The 24,195-nt window shown below is 46.0% G+C and overlaps 1 protein-coding gene and 1 long non-coding RNA gene across 2 annotated transcripts in view; one reads left to right on the forward strand and one right to left on the reverse strand.

The window, feature by feature from the left end:
• The window catches only part of ASB18 (ankyrin repeat and SOCS box containing 18), a 42,701-nt gene extending 32,072 nt beyond the window's left edge, over positions 1–10,629 (forward strand). Inside the window, exons 4-5 of the mRNA XM_072638340.1 lie at positions 9,348–9,461; positions 10,444–10,629. Coding sequence (XP_072494441.1) covers positions 9,348–9,461; positions 10,444–10,629 — 300 coding nt within the window. The remainder of the gene's footprint in view (positions 1–9,347; positions 9,462–10,443) is intronic.
• LOC140523503 (uncharacterized) lies at positions 8,878–22,089 on the reverse strand. Its single transcript, XR_011973418.1, has 3 exons — positions 21,570–22,089; positions 17,889–17,942; positions 8,878–9,420 (listed from the first exon to the last, which is right to left on the reverse strand). It is a non-coding gene; the product is annotated as an uncharacterized lncRNA (long non-coding RNA).
• Positions 22,090–24,195: the final 2,106 nt, after the last annotated feature.

The following is a 24,195-nucleotide window of genomic DNA, read 5'->3' on the forward strand; positions in this document are numbered from 1 at the left end:
TGAGTGAATTAACCATATTCAGAATGGGTAACAGCCCTAGAGGTCATCATCTACTTCAACACCCTCATTTTCCAGAACAGGAAACTGTGACTCAGAGAGACATGCCCCTCACAGTGAGCACTCCATATATAACACATGATTTTAAATGTTAGTTCAATGAATGGGCATGAATTCAGGGGTAGAAAGTGCCCTAAAAGTCATCTTCTCTGATTGATCTTGCATTGTAAAAAGAGAGAATATAAGGAACAAGAAAAAGGTATTTCTCTGCAAGAATAAGGAGGTAACAAACAGCCTCTCAGTATTTTGTATAATCCTCACAACCTGTGAGGCAGGTGCTAGGAATATTACAAGCAGTGGGAGATACAGTACTAGACTTCAAGTAAGGAAGACCTGGGTTCAAATCCTGCCACAAGCATTTATGTGGCACCTAACACTGGTCAAGTCATTTAACATTTCTGGGCCTCAGTTTCCCCATAAATAAAATGAGATGGTTGGACTAGATAACCTTTGAGGTGTAGTCCAGTCACGGAGCAGGACCCCATGCTTCATGGAGATCAATAACAGGTAGCAAACAGTGACTACAGCTGCTGATACAAAATAATTCCCTGGCAACACAAAGCAGCACCAGTTTTGGCTTGGTCATAGGTGGTGTGACAGGATTGCCCCAGAGAGGGGGGTTCACCACACAAGGCTCAGCTAACCCAGCAGCTGAATAGATCTTCCACATCCCACAAAGGCAGCTTCATGGACAACCAGTGTGCACAGAGAACACACTGTCCATGGCCAGATGCCAAAGGTTTTTCAGACACTGAGTGACAGATTAGGGGCTTGTAGATCCCAAAGGCAGGAGAACAGGAAACAGCAGACAGAGTAGCTCATGGGCTATGGTGGTGGGAGGCTGAGCTTTGTCACTGGCCCAGAAGTGGGTGAGTAGGTCACATCAGGCTTCTCTGCCTCTATGACACCAATAATTCCCAGTCTGGGGCTAACAGGGCAGCAACACTCAGGTCCAGAAGACCAAGGAAGTCCTTTGGAAGTGGACAGTTTGGTCAGAGAAAATCAGACAGACTACAGGGGACTATGGGACCAACAAGGAACCCCTTCCAAGGAGATAGAAGGAGAGAAGGCAAAGAGCATGCTTCCCACCCCAGCAAGTCAACTGAAGGATAGGAACACTGACCTAAAAGGCCATGGACAGATCCCCCCACTCCCCAGTTCTAGAGTCTCCTTCCTTCTTCCATTTAGGAAAGAAATTCTTCACCTTTCTTATCTCTTGGACCTACTTGGCAGGCAGTCTGGTAAAGCCTTTCTCAGAAGAATGTTTTTTAAATGCATGGAATAAAATAGATATGACTCCAAAAGAAAGCAATTCTAATGAAATATGGTTACTAGAATATTCTTAAATGAGTATATGGACCTCAAGTTAAGAATCTCTCCTTGAGAAAGACTTGAGGGGAAGGAGCCAAGATGGTAGAGTAGAAAGGTACACATACGCTAGCTCCAAACCCACAGCCCATAAAATACCTGTAAAGAAGAACTCCCAACAAATTCTGGAGCAGCAGAAGCCACAGAACAACAAGTGGAGGAGATTTCTGTTCCAGAGGGACCTGAAAAACCGACACCAAAGGTCTGTTGTGCACCTGACCCAGAGCAGAGCCCAGCCCTGCCTTGGTAGGGTGGCACCGAAAGAAGCAGATACGAGCAGGCTTCAGGGACAGAATCTCCAGCAGTCACGCAGGTCCCTCCACCCACGGGCACTAAAGGTCAGTGAGAGAGTCTTTTTGGCTCGCTGGGAGGGGAGTGGGGTGTCTCCATAACTCAGGCCCTCTCAGGAGGCAACAGCAGACAAGGGCTCCCAAAGCAGGCAGGAGCTCAGATCCATTGTTGAAAGTCTCCACATAAACCCCCTGAGGGAACTGAGTCCCGTGTGGCTGCCCTGCCCCCACCTGAGCACCTGAACTTAATCTCACACTGAATAGCAGCCCCACCCCCGCCAAAAGTGCTGAGGCTGGGAAGCAGCATTTGAATCTCAGACCCCAAGCACTGGCTGGGCGGATCTGAGGCCAGGTGGGTGTGGAGAGGACACTCAGAAGTCAAGTCACTGGATGGGAAAATGCCCAGGAAAGGGAAAAAAAATAAGACCACAGAAGGTTACTTTCTTGGTGAACAGATATCTCCTCCCATCCTTTCTGATGAGGAAGAACAATGCTTACCATCAGGGAAAGACACAGAAGTCAAGGCTTCTGTATCCCAAACATCCAGAATAAATATTCCATGGGCTCAGGCCATGGAAGAGCTCAAAAAGGATTTTGAAAATCAAGTTAGAGAGGTGGAGGAAAAACTGGGAAGAGAAATGAGAAAGATGGAAGAAAAGCATGAAAAGCAGGTCAACACCTTGCTAAAGGAGACCCAAAAATATGCTGAAGAAAATAACACCTTGAAAAATAGGCTAACTCAATTGGCAAAAGAGGTTCAAAAAGCCAATGAGGAGAAGCATGCTTTAAAAAGCAGAATTAGCCAAATGGAAAAGGAGGTTCAAAAACTCACTGAAGAAAATAGTTCTTTCAAAATCAGAATGGAACAGATGGAGGCTAATGACTTTATGAGAAACCAAGAAATCACAAAACAAAACCAAAGGAATGAAAAAATGGAAGATAACGTGAAATATCTCATTGGAAAAACAACTGACCTGGAAAATAGATCCAGGAGAGACAATTTAAAAATGATGGGCCTACCTGAAAGCCATGATCAAAAAAGAGCCTAGACATCATCTTTCATGAAATTATCAAGGAAAACTGCCCTCATATTTTAGAACCAGAGGGCAAAATAAATATTGAAAGAATCCACTGATCACCACCTGAAAGAGATCCAAAAAGAGAAACTTCTAGGAACATTGTGGCCAAATTCCAGAGTTCCCTGGTCAAGGAGAAAATATTGCAAGCAGCTAGAAAGAAACAATTCAAGTATTGTGGAAATACAATCAGGATAACACAAGATCTAGCAGCTTCTACATTAAGGGATAGAAGGGCATGGAATAGGATATTCCAGAAGTCAAAGGAACTAGGACTAAAACCAAGAATCACCTACCCAGCAAAACTGAGTATAATACTTCAGGGGAAAAACTGATCTTTCAATGAAATAGAGGACTTTCAAGCATTCTTGATGAAAAGACCAGAGCTGAAAAGAAAATTTGACTTTCAAACACAAGAGTGAAGATAAGCATGAAAAGGTAGACAGCAAAGAGAAGTCATAAGGGACTTACTAAAGTTGAACTGTTTGCATTCCTACATGGAAAGACAATATTTGTAACTCTTGAAACTTTTCAGTATCTGGGTAGTTGGTGGGATTACACACACACACACACACACACACACACACACACATACATGCACACACAGACAAAGAGCACACAGAATTTAATAGGATGAGATCATATCTTAAAAAAATGAAGTTAAGCGGTGAGAGAGAAATATATTGGGAGGACAAAGGGAGAAATGGAATGGGGCAAATTATCTTTCATAAAAGAGGCAAGCAAAAGACTTTTTAGTGGAGGAAAAAAGAGGGGAGGTGAGAGAAAAACATGAAGTTTACTCTCATCACATTCCACTAAAGGAAGGAACAAAATGCACAATCATTTTGGTATGAAAACCTATCTTACAGTACAGGAAAGTGGGGGAGAAGGGGATAAGCAGGGTGGGCGGGATGATGGAAAGGAAGGCAGTGGGAGGAGGGAGCAATTTGAAGTCAGCACTCTTGGGGAGGGACAGGATCAAAAGGGAGAATAGAAGCAGTGGGGGCAGGATAGGATGGAGGGAAATATAGGTAGTCTTGCACAACACAACTATTATGGAAGTCATTTTCAAAACTACACAGATATGGCCTATATTGAATTGCTTGCCTTCCCAAAGGGAATGGGTGGGGAGGGAGGGATGAAGAGAAGTTGGAACTCAAAAGTTTTAGGAACAACTGTTGAGTACTGTTGTTGCTACTAGGAAATAAGAAATACAGGTAATGGGGTATAGAAAGCTATCAGGCCCTACAGGACAAAAGAGAAGATAGGGGCAAGGGGAGGGAGGGATGACAGAAGAGAGGGCAGATTGGTGATAGGGGCAATTAGAATGCTCGATGTTTTGGGGTGGGGGAGGGGATAAATGGGGAGAAAATTTGGAACCCAAAATTTTGTGAAAATGAATGTTAAAAGTTAAATAAATTAATTTAAAAAAAAAGACTTGACTTTATGGTCATGAACTACCAGGCAGATGTTTGGACCTTTACTATGAGAGCACATCAGTTCTCAAGAGTCTGCTGGATGTTAATTAATTGAATTCTCATTCAACCATGGAAAGTTAGAGCAGGAAGGGACCATGGAGATCACCTAGTTTAATTCTGTCATGTCTCAAATGGAAAAACTGAGGCTCAGAGAGGACATATGACTGGCCTAAAGTCACACAGGAAGCTCATGGGATTTGGATTTTGCTTAAAAGACTAGAATCTCTTCCATCCAGTCTGGCCCCATCTTTGTCCAAGATGATGGTCTCATCACAGGTTCATGAGAGTTTGGACAGTGTAAAGGGAGGGAAGAGGCCCAAAATGATCATCTAACATGACTTTCTGTTTTTGAATGAAACTAAGACCCAGAGAGAAGCTAAGTAGCATGCCTCAGGTCACAAAGAGACAGAGTCAGGCCTAAAACCTCCATCTCTGAACTCCCATTAATAATCATCGTAACTGGCATTTACACAGAATTGTAAGGTTTGCAAAGCATCTTAAGTGTATTTTGTCCTTTGAGTCTCAGAATAACAGCATGAGGTAAGCGCAATTACTGCTCCCATTTTACAGATGAGGCAACTGAAGCCCAGAGTGACTTGCTCAGAGTCTCTAAGTACAGGGTTCTTTATATGATACAGAGCTTCCATGTCCCTAGTTCACCGCTGGGCCCTGAACATGACACCCTTATATTTTAGGGAAGCAACATGAAGTGGGAAGAATACTGGCCCTAGAGTCAAAGGCCATGGGTTTGAATCCTACCCCTCCTACCTCCTACCCTTGTGAGCTGGTCAAGGTTTTCCGTACTCTGGGCTTAGTCTCCTCACCATAAATGAAGGGGGTTGGATGAGATGACCTCTAAAGTCCCTTCCAAGTCCACACTTAGAAACTTGATTTACATTTCAAAGGGTTGTCCGGTGACATGGAATTAGGACAGCCAGACTCAGAGCTGATCATTCTGATGCCTGAGGTAGGAGGGCATGACAGATGGGCTCAGATCAACTGTTTAAGGCCAATTCAGCTTAGGGTGGGGCAAGACCTCAGACCTAGAGGGCAGCAGCACCCTGTGCCAAAGGGAGATGGAGGACCAAGGCATCCAGACACCGGGCAGCTGGATGCAGAAGGAGACTGACACTGAAAGGGTGGGGATAGGGGAGGAAGGGGGAAGCACACCTGCCATAGAGGAGAAGAGTACCATTCTAGCAGCTTCCTATTGTATTCTTTATTCCTCCTAACTGAGAGGCAATGCATAGAGAGATCACCTGGGGTCACAAAGGTATGAGTTCAAACCTCTGACACATGCTGGCTAAATGAAGCTGGTGGGTAAGTCACTCACCCTCTCAGTGGCTCAAGCAGCTCTCCTACAAGATTTCTAAAATTGGAAGTAAAGGTGCCAATCTGCCTTGGCAGATGAAGTCATTCCTTGGGAGCTCCTTGTATTGATGATTTTTTACAAAATCTTCCTAATGAGGTTTTAGACTTTGTTGTTTTTGCTTGCGGAAGGAACACAAGTGTTATTAGCACCCTATAAATTTTTGCACCCTGCGGCAAAGCTCCAGTTACCCCACCCTAGTTATGGATCTGCATCAGCAGTGCTCAAAAATAAACCAGGTCTAGAGTGGTTAAAAACAGGTTGCCAACTCAAGGACTGTGCTTTGCTCTCCCTTGGAGAGGGAACTGGCAAACTCATAAATACCTTAGTACTGATTTTCTTGTTCTCATTTGATCCCTCCATCTACATCTAAAGCAATGTGCCTGTGTGATTTCCCCCTCAATTTTCTTTCTGCCGCCTCATTAGCTGGAGAAAGCGAGTGTAAGCACTAATGACATCAGCGTGTCAGGAGAATGTGGCCATAGCAGCTCCAGCTCAGCTCCCCAGCAGACAGTGAGGAGGAGGAGGAAAAGGAGGAGGAGGAGGGAGAGGTGAAAGCAGAAAGGCTTAGACTGATAGCATGAAAGTAATGAAGGGAGCCAGCTGCCTGGCAAAGGAGGGGGGATGTAGAGATGCTTCAGGCTGGGGATGGGAGGGGGCAGGTGGACCAGAGAGCCCCAGAGAGGTGGAACAGAGAAGAGACAGAAAATGAATTCCTCAAGACAGACAATAAGACTTGGTCACAGTCTAGAGACCCAGGGGGGAGAGGAGGGAGGGTTTCTACTCTCCACGGATTTCTTGTCACTGAGGAAGGCAACCATGGGGTGGAGGGAGGGAGAAAGGGAGGGAAAAGAAGGAGGTGATGCTCTGTTATGTGAGGGCTTTGAGAGCCATTCAGCTTTTTACTGAGTCAGTGGGTGGAGAGCCTTTGGGGTATCTTGTTATCAAGGAACAGTGGCTGGGAGGTTAAAGTCAACTGGAAAACCAGAAAAAATTGTAACACTAATAACTAGGGTGAGGTGACTGGAGCTTTGCCCCAGAAACCCAAATGCAGAGGATACTGAAAGCTCTGGTTCTCCCTTAACAGCATAGAGAAGTGCAGAGGAGTGAATGTGGGGGCAGTGGGTATGGATTCAAATCCTGGCTCTGGTTCTAGTGACCTGTGTGACATTAGGCAAATAAATGATATTGTCTTCCTGGGTCCCAGTTTCCTCATTTGTAAAATGAAGGATTTGAACCAGATAAAACCTAAGGCCCCCTCCAGTTGTAGATCTATGATCCTAGTGATTTGTGCATCCTTGTGCATCACTTCACCTCTGTGGTCCTCAGTTTCCTCATAAGCAAAACAAGGGGATTTGATGGTTCCTTCCATTCTAATTCTATGACTCCGGGAGTTGAATGTGAATCCTGCCTCTAAAACTGATTATCTGCATGACCTTGGGCAAGTGACAGTCCCCTGGACCTCAGTTTCCTCATCCATAAAATGATGTGGTTGAACTTGGTTATGGTCCCTTTTAGGCGTAACTCTCTCTCTGTCTCTCTCTGTCTCTCTCTCTCTGTCTCTCTGTCTCTGTCTCTCTCTGTCTCTCTCTGTCTCTCTCTGTCTCTCTCTCTCTCTCTCTCTCTCTCTCTCTCTCTCTGTCTCTCTCTCTGTCTCTTTCCCTACCTCTATCCATCCCTCATTTCTCTTTCTCTCTCCCCGCATCACATGTCATAGAAAAGATGGATGAGCTTTGTTCTGTTTAGCCCCAAAGGACAGAACCAAACAAGAGAATGCAAAAGCTGCTTCTCCACACTAAATCAGGAGAAAATGCAGGGGTGCCATGAGTCCTTTCTGAGATTTTGGAAAACTGAGTCCAGAGCTATATATGCTTTCTCCCTCTGACTGTCTATGACATCGGCCATCACTGGATCCTCCTCAACATCTAGCACACCATCATGTTCCTCCTGAGCTCTTTGTGTCATAGCTGCATTTGTGGATGGAAGTGGGTGGGGATGACCAGTTACCTCCCATTTCACAGAATCTCTGGGGTGGAAGGGAGCTCAGTGGCCTCTCTCCTACCATCACAAGTTTCCCACCCCACACGCAGACAACCCCTCACAAAAATGACCATCCAGCCTCTGGTTGGAAGTCTCCAAAAAGGGGGCACACCACTACCTCCTGGACCAGCTTTCATCATTAAAAAGGAAGCTCTCCCTAACATTCAGCCTCAATTAGTCCCTTTGCAACTTTTACCCACCGGGGTCAATAAGAGCCAAGCTAACCCCTCCTGCACCCACAGCCCTCCAAACACTTGGAGAGCACAACTGAGCTCCCCAGGAGTCTTCTCTTCTCCAGGATCACCATTCCCAGTTCCATCAATAAATGGTCTTATGAACAAAATTTAAAATCCTTTACCATTCTTGTTGCCCTTTTCTGGACATTCTCAAGCTCATCAATTACCTTCTTAAACCATGGCACCCAGACTCTAAATGTGCCCCAGAGGGCATCACCTCCTTGTGACCACCAGGTGACTCTGAAGGGCATCAAGCACCAGGCATGGAGTCAGGAAGAGACTCCTCTCTTTTCCTGAGGTCAAACATGGCCTCAAATACTTCATAATCTGTGATCTTGGGCAAGTCATTTAACCCTGTTTGCCTCAGTTTCTTCATCTGTAAAATGATCTGGAGAAGGAAATGGCAAACCACTCCAGGATCTTTGCCAAGAAAACTCCAAATGGGGTGACAGAGAGTTGGGCATAAGTGAAACAACTAAACAACAACACTCACCTCCTTATTTTTGGAAGTGACTTTTGCCTCTCTTCATGCAGCTTAAAATTCCACTAGGTCCCTCCCCATATCCCATACATACGTGTGCCACATCAGGCTTTTCACTCATATTGAGCTTGCAGTCCACTAAGACTCCCAAATCTTTTTCAGATATTTTCCCAACTGTGCTTCCCCCATATTGTACTTGTAAAGTTGATGCTTTTAACCTAAGTATAAGACTTTCCCTTTTTCTTTTACCCAAACTGTGATTTATCTGACCTGTGAGAGCTTGTGGTAAGTAACGCCCTCTACAAAAAATAGATCATACCCTTCACTGCAATTTATAATTTAGAAAGTTGCCTGTGGTACTGACAGGTCAAAAAACTTGCCCAGGGTCACACAATTCATATATATCCCAGACTGGACATGAAACCAGGTCTTCCCAGCTCTAAAGTCGTCTTGCCTTCTATTATGTAGCACTCTCCAAGAGGTTACATTCACGCTTATTTAATTTCAGTTCTGATTTAGCCCAGTGATGTCTAGTTTCCCAAGGTCTTTTTGGATCCTGACACCAACATCCAGTGTGCTAGCTCTCCCTTCCCAGCTCTGTGTCCCTTGCCAATCTGGTAAACATGTTTTTGGATGCTTTCATCCAAGTCATAGATAAAAAAAAAAGGTCAAAGAACACAAATCCCTGAGGCACTCCACTGGAGACCTCCTGTCAACCTGACTTAGAGCCAGTAAGGACTGCTCTTAGAAGTTGACTATCCAGTGTGGAATCCACTGAGGTTTACTCTTGTCTGTTGAATATATCTCCGTATTTCCATTCAGAGTAGCAGGCAAGATTTTGTTATCCAGGATCTCTATCCTTCATTTCCATTGGACACCCCCCTCCCACCTCATACCGAAGATGTCTCCATGAAACAGCTAAGTCATGCTCTTGAATTCTTCCAAAAACCAGGTCCTGAAGTCTTGTGCATCAACCCCAGAAATCATTGGGATCCTTTTCAACTCCTACTCAAAGCTCCGAGTCTCTGAAAAATGGAGAGAAGCAATTCCTGAGGAAGTGTTTCAGGTAAGAAAGATGTTGCCCTACCCACTCCTCCTACTCTAACCAACCCAAACAGATTTTCTGTTGCATTTAATTCAAATCCTTTTGATTTATTGATTGGTTCAAAGGAGGTATCCAAGACTTGTTCATACATTGTTCTTACTTTGGGCTAACTGAGATGTGGTCTCACCTGATAAAGGTAACAGAGTGAAATGGAGCCAGGCAATTGACCTTCATCCTTCTACCTCAAAAGCAGGTAACAGATGCAAGATTTACACTCAGGTCTCTGTGATTCCAAGGCCAAATCATCTATCAAATATGCCGTGCTACCTGTCATCAATATGACCATAAAGGACTCTTTTTTTGGCCCTTGCAGGGAACTCTAAAGCAGCAAGTGTTTTGAAAGGCTTTTGAACTAGGAGTCTAGAAATTGAGGTTTGAGTCCTATCTTGAAATTTTTTATTATTTCAATTTATTTTTGACTATCATATATACCATTTCTGTAGAGGGAGGCATGTGTAAGGTGGCATGTTTCTTTTGGTTAATGAATACCATATACCTTTCAGATAAATAAATAAAGTGTTATTAAGCAATTATCATATACCATGCCTTGTGTGAAACACTAGAACACAGACAAGTAACATGGTCTTTGCCCTTTCAGAGCTTAGTCTACTGGGGGAAGCCAACACAAAAAGGGGAGTGGGGCTGGAAAAGGAAGAGGAGTAAGGCCGCAGTCAATGAGGCAGTGAGAAAATCTGGAAAGGGAGGTGAATTAAGAATGAAGTGAGCAAGACCGGGGCCCCACAGGAAATGGCAGCTGTGCCTGGGTCTCCCAATCAGGGAAGAGACATCTCCAGGGTGGGAAGGCAGATAATGATGTGATGAGAGGCTCTGGAGACAGTATGAGAAGCATACTACTGAGGGCCATCTAATTATAGCTTAGAAACCTCCCTCCATGACCAGAACATAAACATGCTCTGACCCAAGACTCTCCTCTGCCTTCCAGATGTATCAGCCTTTTTACCAGTCTCTCTTCATGCTATCTCACACCCCGAGGTGTCTACAACATCTTTGCCGCTCTGTCATCCGAAAGTACCTTGGTAGCAAGTGCTGGTCCTGCATTCCCAGGCTGCCCGTACCAGATCCTGTGCAGCATTACCTCCTGCTGGAGCCAGAGGACTTGCTGCTCTGAATGGTCAGAGGGATTGGGGCCTCTGAGGCTGAGGAATCTACTGTTAAACTGCTTTCATTCCCAAGTTCTTGTTTTCCCATGGGCAACAGACCATGAGGGGCCACAGTCCCAAAGTGGTCAGGAGTTTCAAAATGGGCTGATAGCTCATAATAAGTCACACACACACACACACACACACACACACACACACACACACACATACCAAATCATTAAGACTGTCACTACCCAAAGCATCCTAGCATGACTAGAAATGAGCATTTCCATGAGGAAGGGAAAAGCAATTGATCCATTGAAAACAAGTTGTTGAGGGATTACTACGTATTTGGCACTAGGCTAAGTTCTAGGGAGCTTATGTTCTAATGAGGAAAGACAACATATAGCTACCTGGGTCTATATAAGATGGCTTCTCCATGCACTTGGGGTGGGGAGGGCTCAGATTGAATAATAGCGTCTAGGGGTGGGGAGAGAAGGGGAGATGGTAATAAGCTGTCAAAGTCTGGCTTTGTCAGTGCTACCTTCATCAGACTCTGAATCTGCCTCTGAGGCTGAAGTGCCCCATGAAATCCCAGCCCTTTCTTAAAGAGTTCCAAATGGTAATAATCATCTCTGACATTTACGTGGCCCTCTGAGATTAGCAGGTGTGGTACATACATTGTTGCCTTGTATTCTTACAAGCACCCTGTGAGGACAGTGCTATTACATTGGCCCTTTTACAGAAGAGGAAACTGAGGCCCATGCACATACTAATTCAGTGTTGAAGCCCAGCGTCCTGCCTTCCAGTCCCACCCTTTCTCCATCCCACCAGGTTCCTGGCACTCTCCTTAGCCACAGATTTCACTTTTGCCCTTTTCTCACATCTTAATTATTCTGGTCTGTTCTTGTTCATGAAAGATATAGTTCACAGAAAAAGGCTGAACAGGGGCCTCAGATAAAGTAACTGGAGAGCTCTAGCTGTCCCACTAACACTGGACTCTGGTCAATGGAAGGTCTAGATTCATGCTTAGTCAGAAATGAAGGGAGAACCTGAATCCACTTCAATTCAAAAAGCATTTAATAAATGCTTACTCACAGAACCCTGAGCAGCAGGCCTTCAACTCATACCAGCTGTGTGATGCCAGGCAAATTTCTTAACCTCTGAGTACTCTAGACACTCTCTGAAATGATTGTGTGTGTAGGGGTAGGTTCCCAACTTGCCATGGTAGGAGAGAGTTCCCTGTACCAGAGAAATTCTAAGACCCATTCCTATTTTCTAGTATGTGATAAGATCAAAGTGCAGGAGCTGAAAGACACCTTAGTCCAACCCCTTTCTGAACAGGAAAGTGGGGTCCACTGAGACAGAACGATCCACCTAGGGTTACAAAGCCAGTAAGTAGAATTCAAGTCTAGGTCCTCACAACTTCAAGTCTAGCACTCAATGCATTTCATCAAGGGGTCAGGCAATGTGCTAGGGGTGGACAAGACAGAGAGAAAATAGCCCAGCCCAAAGTTTTGCTCAAGGAACTTTCTGGAGTTGCTGGGGTGTGTGTGTGTGTGTGTGTGTGTGTGTGTGTGTGTGTGTGTGTGTGTGTGTGTGTGTGTGTGTGTGTGTGTTGTATGTGTAGCCCTAGAATCTTGGTCAGTACCTGGCATATAGGAGATGCTTAATAAATGTCTATGGATGGATTGAAGATAGGGGTTCTAAGGGCTGGAAGGGAGGAGGAAGGAGTGCATTCTAGGTGTCTAAACAGTTTGTGCAGACACAGGGGCTACAGGTCAAATGCTGAGTTCAGGGAAGAACTAGCAACCAGTTTGGCAGGAATGTGGTCATCTGGTCAAAGCAAATTTATTTTGATCTTCATTAAATGAAGGCATATTGCAGTGTCTGTGAGATCTTGTGTTCTTCTGCAGGGAGTCGGAGGGTGAGGAGAAGGTAGGAATGTTTTTAAAGGGAAGCAAACAGAAGCCAGTATGGGGAGTTTTAAAGACTGGGCTGAAGGATTTTATTTGATCCCGGAGGCAATGGGGAAGTTCTTTCAGCAAGAAAGGTAAAAAGAAGCAGGTATTTACTAAACTCCATCCATGTGCTAGAACTTAACTTCTTCCAAAGCTGAGGCACTGGGGGATACAAGGACAAATGAAAACCCTGCCCTCAGACTGCTTCAGTCTAACAGGGAGACAACATACAAACAGAACAATGATCTGTAGGAAGCTGAGGACCTCAAGGAGCCCACCTGAACAAACACTGGAAGCTGGAGATGAGATGTTGTGGATGGGTGACAGCTTTACTTTGAATGGCAGTGAGGCATTCTAATTCAACTCAATTCAACTCCAAGTTTGTCAAGCTCCTACTGTGTGCCAGGTACTGTTCTAAGGCCTGGGGACACAGAACCCAAAATAAACCAGTTCTTGCACTTAAGGAACCAAAATTCTACTGCAGTAGGAGCAGAGCCCCTGCATTGGGACCCAGAGGACTTGAGTACAGATCCTGTCCCTGTTACTCATGAGATATGTGGCCTTGGGCATCACTGTCTCCCACTGGGCCTCATTTTCTGCCCTTGTAAAATAAGAGCCTTGGACTAGCTGACCTCAAAGGTCCTTGCCAGCTTTAGAGCTAGACATAGTGGAGTGCATTGAGGAGGGAGAGAGCATCATGGAGAACTTTATTAGGGGGTAGAACTTCAACTGAACCTGGAAGGAAAAGGAGGCTTCTGGTAGTTTTAGCTCACATTTATACGGTGATTAAAAGTTTGGAAACCACTTTACAGATATTATTTCATGTGATGGTTACAGCAACCCTGGGAAGTAGGTGCCATTATCACCCCCATTTTACAGAGGAGGAAACAGAAGCAGACAAAAGATAAGTGAGTTGCTCACTCATATAGCTTTTAAGTGGCTGAGGCAGGATTTGAACTCAGGTCTTCCTGACTCTAGGTCAGTGTTTGGCCAACCTAGCTGCCAAAGAGGTAGAGGGGTGTGGAAAGTTAATTCAGGCGTGAAAGAGCTTGTAGGAATCTATGGAGGCAAGGTTAGGGAACCGATACTAGTCTCCTAAGAAAGGTTAAGCCAAATACCCAAGGACATGGGTCTTTCCTCATGGGACTGCCCATTTCTGGTCAAGCTAGATTGCTCTGGGCAGTGACCATCTATAAAGCTCACATCCAGCTCATCCAAACCAAAGAGCATGAGGACAGAGAAATCTCAACTCTCCAAAAGGTGACTCAACCTATCCGACACAATTGCCTTTGAAACCAGAGTACTACACAAGCCAAACACTCCAAACACAATTTCCCAACATGACAGTGTAGCCTTTATATTCCCACAGTCTTGAAACTCTTCCAAACCTAAAGTCAGGACTGGCTTTACCTATCAGTGCAGCCAAATGCAATGCCCTTCACCTGGAGCCAGCTCTGCAAAGTCAAAATGGCCAGTAAAGGATTTCACCCCACAGTGGATAAGAGCACTGGACTTGGAGTCAGGAAGACCTGAATTCAAATCTGGCTTTAAACAGTTATTAGCTGGGTGACCCTGGACAAGTTACTTAACCTCAGTTTCCTTCTCTATAGAATAGAGATAATAGCAGCCTCTGCCTCCCAGGATTGTCTTGAGTATCATGTGAGACAATATGAGTAGAGGGCTTTGCCTTCTTTCTTAAGACCTTATATCATTATATGACTTTGCAATTTAAAAATGGCCAACTGGCCATCTCCTTTCATGCTATTTGTGCCTTACCAATCAATCTGTTTCTATCTTGAGGTCTGGACAATAATAGAATGATTGAAAAGAAAAAGATACTGTGTCCATCCATCCTATTTAGCCATCCTACTCTGGTTACAGGGTTCACAAAACATGGGGTTGGCTCTGCCATGTTTATTGGAATGGCTGGAGACACGTGCTCCTGACCTACCACCCACAGAACATCTGCAGACGTACATTGACAGTATTAAGTAGCTTGAATTTCATAGGATTGTCGATTTAGCATACTGAAGGAGAGTTAGCCAATGCAATCAATCTCATTTTACAAATGAGGAAACTGATGGATGGAGAAAATGACATAGCTAGTTTGTGTCATACTTGGGATATTGCTAGCCTTCTTCAACGGTATATATTAAGCCTTTATTGTGCTAGAGGTGAATTCTATTCATTCCAGGATATGTCAGTCATCTGTTATGTGTGATCAGAGGTGGGGTCACCAGAGAAGATACAATGACAAATCAAAGTCCCTACTATGCATGGACACCTACAATGATCATACATGTTTGAATATGGCCACTGCATGAGAGATGTACAGACATGAATATCATCTCCTTGAGGGAAGGTACCGTTTCCTTTTTGTCTTTGTTCTCACAGTGACTGGCATGCAATGGGGACTTTTTGAATGGAATGGAATCCAATGGAATACAATGGCAGGAACCAATGATCCCAAGGAGGGAAAGAATCTTTCTGCCTGGGAAGCAGGAGATGAATTAGGGAGCAAAAGATAGCAGGGAACTGTTTTTTACTCCTTTGTCCCTGCTTCCCCCACACACACTTTTATTGATGCAAAATGTGGCTGTGTTTTCACTAATTCTGAGAAAAAGATAAAAGATAGACATGGAAAAGTAGAAATCTAAAGTAAACTGAATCCTCTGTACAGAAATGGAAGATGACCAGAGGCTTGACACCTGAGGCCAAAGAGAAACTACTGATGCAAGACAGTGGGGCTGGGCCATTCTCTCACCCCAAAACCAAGGCTCTTGTCACTGAGCCAGGCTGGCCCTGAAGATTCACATCTTAAAAAACTGGCCACATTCTGAGAAAGCTGACAGTACTCCCAATTTAACAAGACATACTTTAGCTAAAGTTATCTTGCATGTTGAGGATGTTAATGTTCACATCTCTGGCCCTTTTGAACTTAAAAGGTTAGCTGTTAACATTGCACAGAGAGGAAAGGCAGTGCACTGGTAAGAACACTGGATTCTGTGATCAGAAGATCTGGGTTCAAATCCTGTCTTGGCTACTTACTAGCTTTGTGATCTTAATCAAGTCCCTTCCTTCCTCTGAGCCTGTTTCCTCCTTTGTAAAATGAAAGGGAAAAAAATAATATAAGAAAAGGGAAGGACTGGACTCCATGATCTTTAAGGCCCTATTCCACCATAGTATCATTTTAATATCAGCAGAACCATGGAATTCTAACCTTACCGGGAGGGGTCTCAGCTACATTTATGGTTGTATTAAAAGTGTCAGACCTTCCAGAATCCAGAAAGATCACAAGAAGACACTCATAAACTTGGGTCCAGTATCTGTTCCTATGTTCCAGATCTTTATAACAGGTCTTTAAACTTGAATTCACAAACTTTTTCCCACAGGATAAAAGCAACCAAGGGGCAGGGGGCAGCCCTTGGATAAGATAATCCTGACTTTGGATGCGTGTTTATATCCAACTCCATTGGCTCTTGACCCAATTCCCTTACCTTCTTCTGGGCTGCTTGTTCCCACCCTAGTCCCATAAGAACAAAGGCTAAGAAAGCAGGAGGCAAGAGAGCTGTGGTCTCTGGAAGCCCACCACTACTCCACCCCAGATGTGCAGTGGATAGAGCACCAGGGCAGGAGTCAGGAGGACCTGAGTTCAAATCTCACCTCAGCACTAGCTGTGTGACCTTGGGCTAATCACTTAACCCAATTGCCTCATCCTGGGTCATTTCCAGTCATCCTGATGAATATCTGGTCACTGGATTCAGATGGCTCAGGAGAAGTGAGGCTGGTGACCTGCATCAGCCCTCCCTTACTCAAAACAAAGTCAAGTGCAAGTCATGTCATTATTTCTCTGATGGTGTGGTCTTCGGCAACGAAGGATTAACACACACAACATCTGGGCCAAAGCACCAATAGCTCACCCAGGTACAACTCCAATGAACAGGGTATAGCAAAAATGTTGTAATGAAACCTTTAGCTGAATGTCTTGAAGGAAAATCAGAGATACAGGAAGCAAGTACGCCTGCAGTGATACTGAGCCCTGCTCACTACTGTGTGTGTGTGGGGGGGGGGGGGAGAGGGAGAGAGAGAGAGAGAGAGAGAGAGAGAGAGAGAGAGAGAGAGAGAGAGAGAGAGAGAGAGAGAGAGAGGAGAGACAGAGACAGAGACAGAGACAGAGAGACAGAAAGAGAGAGAGGGAGGGTGAGAGAGTCATGAAAATATCAGCTGCAAAGGGAAGCTCTGAGTTAATTTGGAGAATTGTCCAAGGGATAGAAGGGCACATTTACTCTTACCTAATCTGTCAAGGGCCCCTTATTCCCTGGTCCAAGTGACTTTCAGGAGACGGCTATCCAGGAACACGTGGATAGGATTCTACCCCACTCAGAATCTTTGTCTCTCTCCTTTTTTAATCCAGCTAGGTTTTTCTGCTAGATTTATTTCAAGGTGGTGTCAAAACACCTTGAGACAGTAACAAAGAGTTGGATTTGTCTTGAAAATATGAATAAGATCTCTCTATTTAAGACAAACTTTTTTTCCGGTTGGTTTGTTTTTTGAAGCAACCCTGGACAAACCCAGTCTTTTAATGGATTTTTGCGAACTGAAAGAGACGGTCGAATTATTCATACTCATCCCTGCGATATCCTCCAGGTGGCGCCATGTGCCCAACAGTCTTCCCATAGTCTAGCATGAGCATTGGTTTCACCCAGAATCAAAGGGAAAGAGAGATAGAGATGGGCAGGAAGACAAGTGAGAAATTGTCGGGTTTGTTTTTGTTTTTTTTCTTTTTGTCTTTTGCTCCCACTGGTGGGGAAGCCTTGCAGAAAGCCCCAAACAAAGCAAGAGTCGTATCTTGCTAAAGTAGACCCCCGAATGATATCAACTGCCTCACGGAAAAGATTCAGGAATCCAAATATTGATTATGGGATGGCATACGCCCTTCCTCCTATTAATCAAGTCCATTTTATAGGCTGCATTTCTACCTGTTAAGCCATCTCTGTCTTACGTGATGCTCTATTGGAAGTCCAATTGGCAAGTGTGCATTCAGCGCGTTTTTTCGCAAAACCAATCCACCGAGCGCCGTCGCCTGATGCCCCTGGTGCCCCTGGTCCAGCCTTCCTTGGAGCTGGGAGAGTCTAGTGGAGGGTGGTTGCCAGACGGCGTCTGAGGGCTGCTGACCCCGCTGCCTCTACAGACCCTAAGTCTTTGCTTAATCACTCCAATAAAAATAAGGAGATTTCTTTGTAATGTAATATGTAAGCAATAAACATGATTAAGAATGCGGTCTTTGGGTTTAATGCTGGGCTTTGATTCGGGGTGTGATTACTCACTGGGCAGGCAGTCAGGGAAGGAGTGTCTCGGTCCAGTCCATGTAGACTCGGCCCCTGTTCGGAAGAAACAAAGTTACAAAATTACTGGAACGCTGAGGGGCTAACCGCTTGTGCCTGTCTGTCTGCCCCTGTCTCCCCCCCCCCCCCCACCCCGTCTTTGTCGCCCTGTTTCTGTATCTCTCTGTCTCTCATTCTGTCTCTGTCCTGCTGTCTCTCTGTTTCTGTGTGTCTCTATCTCAGCTCTTCAGCTGGATGCAGATGTGAAAGGAGGGGGAATCTATTTTTTTTTCGTCAGCTAAAGACAGGAGGTCACATTAACTCATAATACAGAGACACATAAAAATGCAATTAAGGCTGCTAAACAGAACACAGTAGGCTCCTAGTTAACACAATGAGATTTCTAGGAAGTGAAGCATAAATTCTTCAAAAAAAATGACACATTTTTCACGTTTCCTTCCAATTAAATCACTCAGGCTGCTAACACAGCGCCCCAGCACAAACTCATCGGGCAAAATGAGGATTGTTTCTGGTTTTCCCTCCATCTCTGAGCAAGCCTGCTTTTATGGAAGGCAGTTAATAGAAAGCTACCGTCTCTCGACTCTCCTGGAGGACATGATTAGCACCTTGGGAAACTCGCCTGGTTTCGGCAAGGGCTCCTGGCTTTATTGTGGTGTTTATCAATCATAAAAGATAAATACTGGGGTCGTTACCCAGGTCCCTCATGAAAGTCTGATCTGCGCATGTGGAGAGGAAATGGCACCAAAGAGGGAGAAGGACAGAATCTAAGAACTCCCGGGTTGTCACAAAATGCTCTTGCGAAACAGATATTGTCACTTGCCCATGAAACCAACGAGGGAAAACCTAGGAAGGATTTTTGTTTGATTTTAATCCACTCCAAATAAAGTGAAAAAAGAAAGTATGCCAGTTGACCCCTGAGGGACCAATCCTCCTTTTCACTCCTGCCATGGAAGTAAGAAGGGAAAGGACGTCACCAAATCTCAGAACTCAGACCAGATTCCCCAAGGAGGGACGTTCGAGTTTGGGGCGTGTCAGCAGCTGAGGTCTGGGGACACTAGGAGAGGGTAGAATCTTCCAGGCTGGCAGAAGAGCGCTGGTCAGATGGCTAAGTGGTTCTCTGGCCCCTTCTTCTTTGCCAGGTCTCCAGGCTGCTTCTTAGGAGCTAGCTGACCTTCAATCTTAAGGGCAGGGAAATCTGGGGGCTGCCACCTGACAGCCCACCCTTAAAAAAAAAAAAAGTAAGGGAGAGGACATAACCAGGCTGGACTTCACTAGGCAATCCAGGAACTTGGTAGCGGGTGGATGAGAGAACATTTTCATCTGGGTAACTGATGACTGATAGAGAAGCATTGGAGCACCGGCAAAGACTGGGACAAACCGGGAGAAGGGAGAAAGGGGGAGACGCTGGCGCTCAAAAGAAACGGGGGCGTTTAATTGTAAAAGGAAGAAGGAGCCACCTCAGATCGCACTGGAGGTTGGGTGAGAGCCCAGGCTAGGGACCAGTAGGACCCAACCAGGAAGGGAGATAGGAGAGGCACGGAAGGAGAGAGGACTGGGCACGCGTCACTTGGGAGCCAGACCAGCCCTAACGCAGAGACTGGCATATACATTTCCAGGCCCCGGGGGCTACAAGGACCAGCCGCAGTTCGCAGCTTGGAGCCTAGGGAGTGACTGGGGCTGGTGCCCGGGCCAGGACCGGGGCTGAGCTAGAGCTAGGTCTGCCAGGGAGGAGACGGCAACAACCGCGCCAGCGTTGGGGAAAAGATGCGGCTCTCGCCTCGACGTCGAAAATGATGGATCATGGGCGAATGGCAAATATACTGTTTGTCTAATGGCTCTGCAATTAAATTCCCCTGTAAATGACCCATGCCTCATTTCATCCTAATCTATGGAATTTTGATTGAATTCGTCAGCTCTAATTGAAAAATACTGCGCGGTAATGTCTGCATTGCGAAGCTCGGGCGCGGGCGCCGGTAATGAGACGGTGCTCCCCCCTGACCCGGGCTGGGAAGCCAGCCCGAGACTGCTGGCCTACGGGGTGCGGGAAGGAGCAGGCCTCTGGAGTGCTAGTGGGTGCAGGGGCCTTGTTTGCATTGCTGAGCACGAGCCCTCCGGGCCACCAGGGGCGCACGCGGACAAAGCCCCCAGGGCCCACCAAAGCAGATGCAAAGGAAGGTTAGTCAGATTCGGGAAACGTGAACTCCGGTTAGAATCCAGGCTCTGTTCATGACCTGCCTGTGCGACCCTGAGTGAGGGCCTTCATCTATCTGAGGCTCAGTTTCATCTGCAAAATGACGGATTGAACTAAATGTTCTCTGAGGACTCTTCCAGCTGAAGATCTAAATCCAATTAACCCTGATGTGACCTTAGGCAAGTCACTTTACTTCCTGGGCCTCAGTTTCCCCTTCTGTTAAATGAGACTAGATGCCCTCGATGACCCAGAACAGCTCTAAAGCTGTTATCCTTTACCCGCAAAGGGCTTAAGCTTGCCTTAGTTTCTAGGGGCCTGCAGAAACACATGCCCCTCCCCCAAGAGTCTTCTACTGACCCCCTGATGCTTGGCTGGCCTTCCCATTCTCTGAGATGTATAAAGCTCTTTCTCCTCCCCTCCTTTTCCCCTCGACGTTAGCAATCCCAGTCTTCCCATGGACAAGGAGCGCCCAACTTGGCTAGCCCACACCGGGCAGGGGGTTTGCAGAGAGACCCAGCAAATGGGGGAGGGGGTGGTGGGGGCGGCTGAGGAATGATGCACCCAGCAAAACGTATTCTATATGCAAATGGCGTGGCAGCGGAAGAGAACCCTAAGAAATTAGCTGGCTGCTGAGGCATATTGACTAGATTGAAATGAGTTAAAGAGAAACAGTTTCAGGACGTTGCAGAAGAGCTAATTGGGCCGCATTAAAAGTGGGACTATTGCTCCTAAAAAAGGAAGGGGAGGAGCAGAAACCCACAGGGAATTCAAAGCGCATCTTTAATTAAAACAGGAGAGCCCAGTTTACCCTCCGACACGAAGGGATGCAGCTGGCGACCAGAATTGGGCCTTGATCAGCCTGGTGCGCTCCAACGCCTGGTTCCTGGAAGACTTTCCGGGAGGCCGAAATGCCCCACTGGCTGCATTCCTAGGCCAGGACGGGCTTGAGGTTGAGCACAACTCTGCGGGTACCAGTGGGGCCCTCCAGGGGGCGTGCTTGCGTCCTCCCTAAGCCAACCTCGGAGGAGAGCTCCGAGCAGGTTTGGCTGGGACAAGCGAGTCCCAGAGGAGGCCCGAGCGCTATCTGTGCGCTCCAGACAAGGTGGCTCCCGGGAGCAGACAAAATGAAAATGTGTGCAGGTGACCGAAAGAAGCCTCGGGGGTGGCATCCCTAGCTAAGCAGTTACAGTGGAAGGTAATGATATTGATGTAAAAAACAAAAAGCTGACCAGAAAGTGGAATACACCCCGGGAGAGGAGCCCCCGGACAGACGGCCAGAGCTGGCCCCTGAGTAGCTGGGCGAGCAACTGTAGAAGCAGCCTGAGGAGAGCACCAGCTGCCCACGAAGCTATGGCCGGCTAGAGGTGGAAGAGGGTTCTCAACGAAGAGGGCAGCCTGGAGGACAGGCAGCCCGGAGGGGAGGCGGCCTTGAGCGTAGGTAGCCTGGAGGGGAGGCCGGTCTACAAACCCACCTGAGCGAGCAGCAGGAGGCTTCCAGGACGTCGGTGCGAGCACTACTGAAGGCCGTTTGTTTTTCAGCCAACATTTTCCAGTCTCCCTGCGGGTGCATGTAGCCATGCTAAAGCCAGAGCAAAGCATCTACACAAATATGCCAACGACGCCGCCTATTTGAGGCGACCCTGGAGCAGCCAGCCGACCTACTACGCATATTCTTCGAGGCGCTCTAAGGTGAAGACGTGGTAAGACCTGGGAAAGCGGCAAGGACCCCGCCAAGCAGCAGGGCAAGAGCGGCCCTCGTCTGTCACTGCCTTCTTCCTGTGTCTTCACGAAGTTGAGGAAGATTCTGACCACAACTGAGGGTGCCGAAAGGGCGGCGGGAGGCGGGGAAGAAGGGGACGCAGACAGCGACCACATAGACTGCAAGGGGAGGGAGGGGCTGTAAGGTACACCACAGTGTGTGTCTGAGCTAATAAAGAGGTGACTGACAAGGCAGGATGGTTTGGGGCTGCCTGCCCCACCCAGGACGATGCCAGGTGCTCTTACCCCCGGAGGCATAAAGTAGATAGATGATAGATAGATAGATAGATAGATAGATAGATAGATAGATAGATAGATAGATAGATAGTCATAAAAGGTAGTGTGGGGTGGGGTACTACCACCTACCTCTGGGATCCTTTGGTATTTTAAGAAAAATCTCGTTTTGCTCCTAGGGGCGTTCCCCACCAGTCCCCTCCCTGGGCAAGGGAAACGGGTGGAGGGGGGTGGGCACAGTGCCTATAATTATTAAACATGCATTCAATTTTTTAAAAATAATGATGATGGGTTTTGAAGTTTCATAAAGATTTTTGTATACATGATCTTTTTTCATCCTCAACTACCCTGAGAGGTTACTATTTATCCTTGTTTCACAGATGAAGAAACTGAGGCAGAGAGATGGTTCAGTTCAGTCCAGAAAGGCCCAGCTAGGACGTATCTGAAGAAGAATTCAAACCCAAGTTCTCCCCACTGAAAGGACAGCCCTCTCTCACTCTGCCACCTGCTAGTCCAACCCCTCACTGTGTCGTTGAAAAAATAGAGGAAGAGCAGTGAAGTGATTGACCCAAGGCCACTGGGATTGGAGACCACGACAGCCACCTCCAAATCCAGGACTCTTTTCACTGTTGCTTTCTCGTGGGGTCGGATGGGTAACGCAAGCCATTAAGCATCCCAAACTCCTCCAAAGAGGAAAGGATTTCTGGGGGCCATCCAGTTCAATTTGTGCCAGAAACAGAATTTCTTTTTCACGGTTGTGAAATGGCCTTCTAGGTTTTGAGGGAAGGTCTCTAATGAAGCTGCAGATGGAAGAAGCAGAACCAGGAGAATAATTTGCATGATGGCCACAGTCTCCTAAAGGAGAACAACCGTGAAAGACATCAGACCTTTCTTACCAATATAGTGAACCAATCATAAGTTTGGAGGAGTGATGGTGAAGGAGGTCTCTGACCTCTTAGGCAGAAGGTGGTGAACTATGAGTGTGTAGCAACACATACATTCCTCAGAGATGGTCAATGAGTTGATTTGTTTTGTTTCACCATACTCATTTGTAATAATGGAGGGTTCTATGCCTCCTTGAGCACAGGGACTGATCCATTTTGGACTTTGTATACTCAATACCTAATATAATGTCTGGTACATAGTAGGTGCTTAATAAATGTTTATTTTTTTGATGACCAATCAGAAAGTGACAAGGAAAGTAGTCAATAAAACATTTCAAAAGGGAAAAACAAAGGTCTTTGCCTGGGATAAACCCTCTGCCTCCTGAGGCAGGTAGTTCTAATAAGTAAGTAAACACCTTGCTTGTTAACAAGAACTTTCCCTGCTCATTTTGAAGATGGATCAGCTGAGGCTTAGTGAGGTGACTGTAGGCTATGGAAGCTTGGTTTGGCTTTTGTTAGTTCTCTCTGAGCATAAGTAACTTCTGCAAGCCTGAAGAGGCAAGGTGCTCAAGTCTCCTTTTCACTGGAAGTGTCACCTAACTTTTTTGGGCATCACTTTCCTCATTTGTCAAGCGGAGGGATTTTAAATATATGATCTCAAAGGTTCCTTCCAGCTCTTGATCATGGAGTTATTCTGATGGGAAGAACACACTGATTCAAAGAACATTTAGTTACCCTGGTTGGGGGTGGGGGAGGGATCAGGAGAGAAAATGATAAGTAGAGAAAACAGTAGCAAATGGTTCTGATGGCCCATCTAGCTCAAAATCTATGGTTCTTTCCTCCTGCAACCTTGGGTTTTGTCTAAAATAGACATGCCCTTTCACCTGCTATCTCCACTTCCAAATTAGAAAAGACCTTTGACCAAATCTGGACAAATCCTTGTTGTACGTAGGGAGAAACCAAGGCACCAAGGGATCCTATGATTTGACCAAGGTCATCTGGAAAGTCAGCAGATGAGTTGAGAGCAGAACCCAGAGTTCCCAAGTGACCTTTACATCACCCTCTCCTGCCCCTTGAATCGGAAGAATTTCAAAGGATCTTTTCATTTCTAACACAGTTATTACTGTGGGTAGGCAAAGTAGAAGACCTAGAATGGGAATCATTTTCTCTCTCTTGACCCATAAACTGCATGGAAGGAAAGGTAGGTGATTTCTTTATATGA

The sequence above is a fragment of the Notamacropus eugenii genome, chromosome 2 (assembly GCF_028372415.1).
Source record: "Notamacropus eugenii isolate mMacEug1 chromosome 2, mMacEug1.pri_v2, whole genome shotgun sequence".
In the NCBI taxonomy this organism is placed as follows: Eukaryota; Metazoa; Chordata; class Mammalia; order Diprotodontia; family Macropodidae; genus Notamacropus; species Notamacropus eugenii.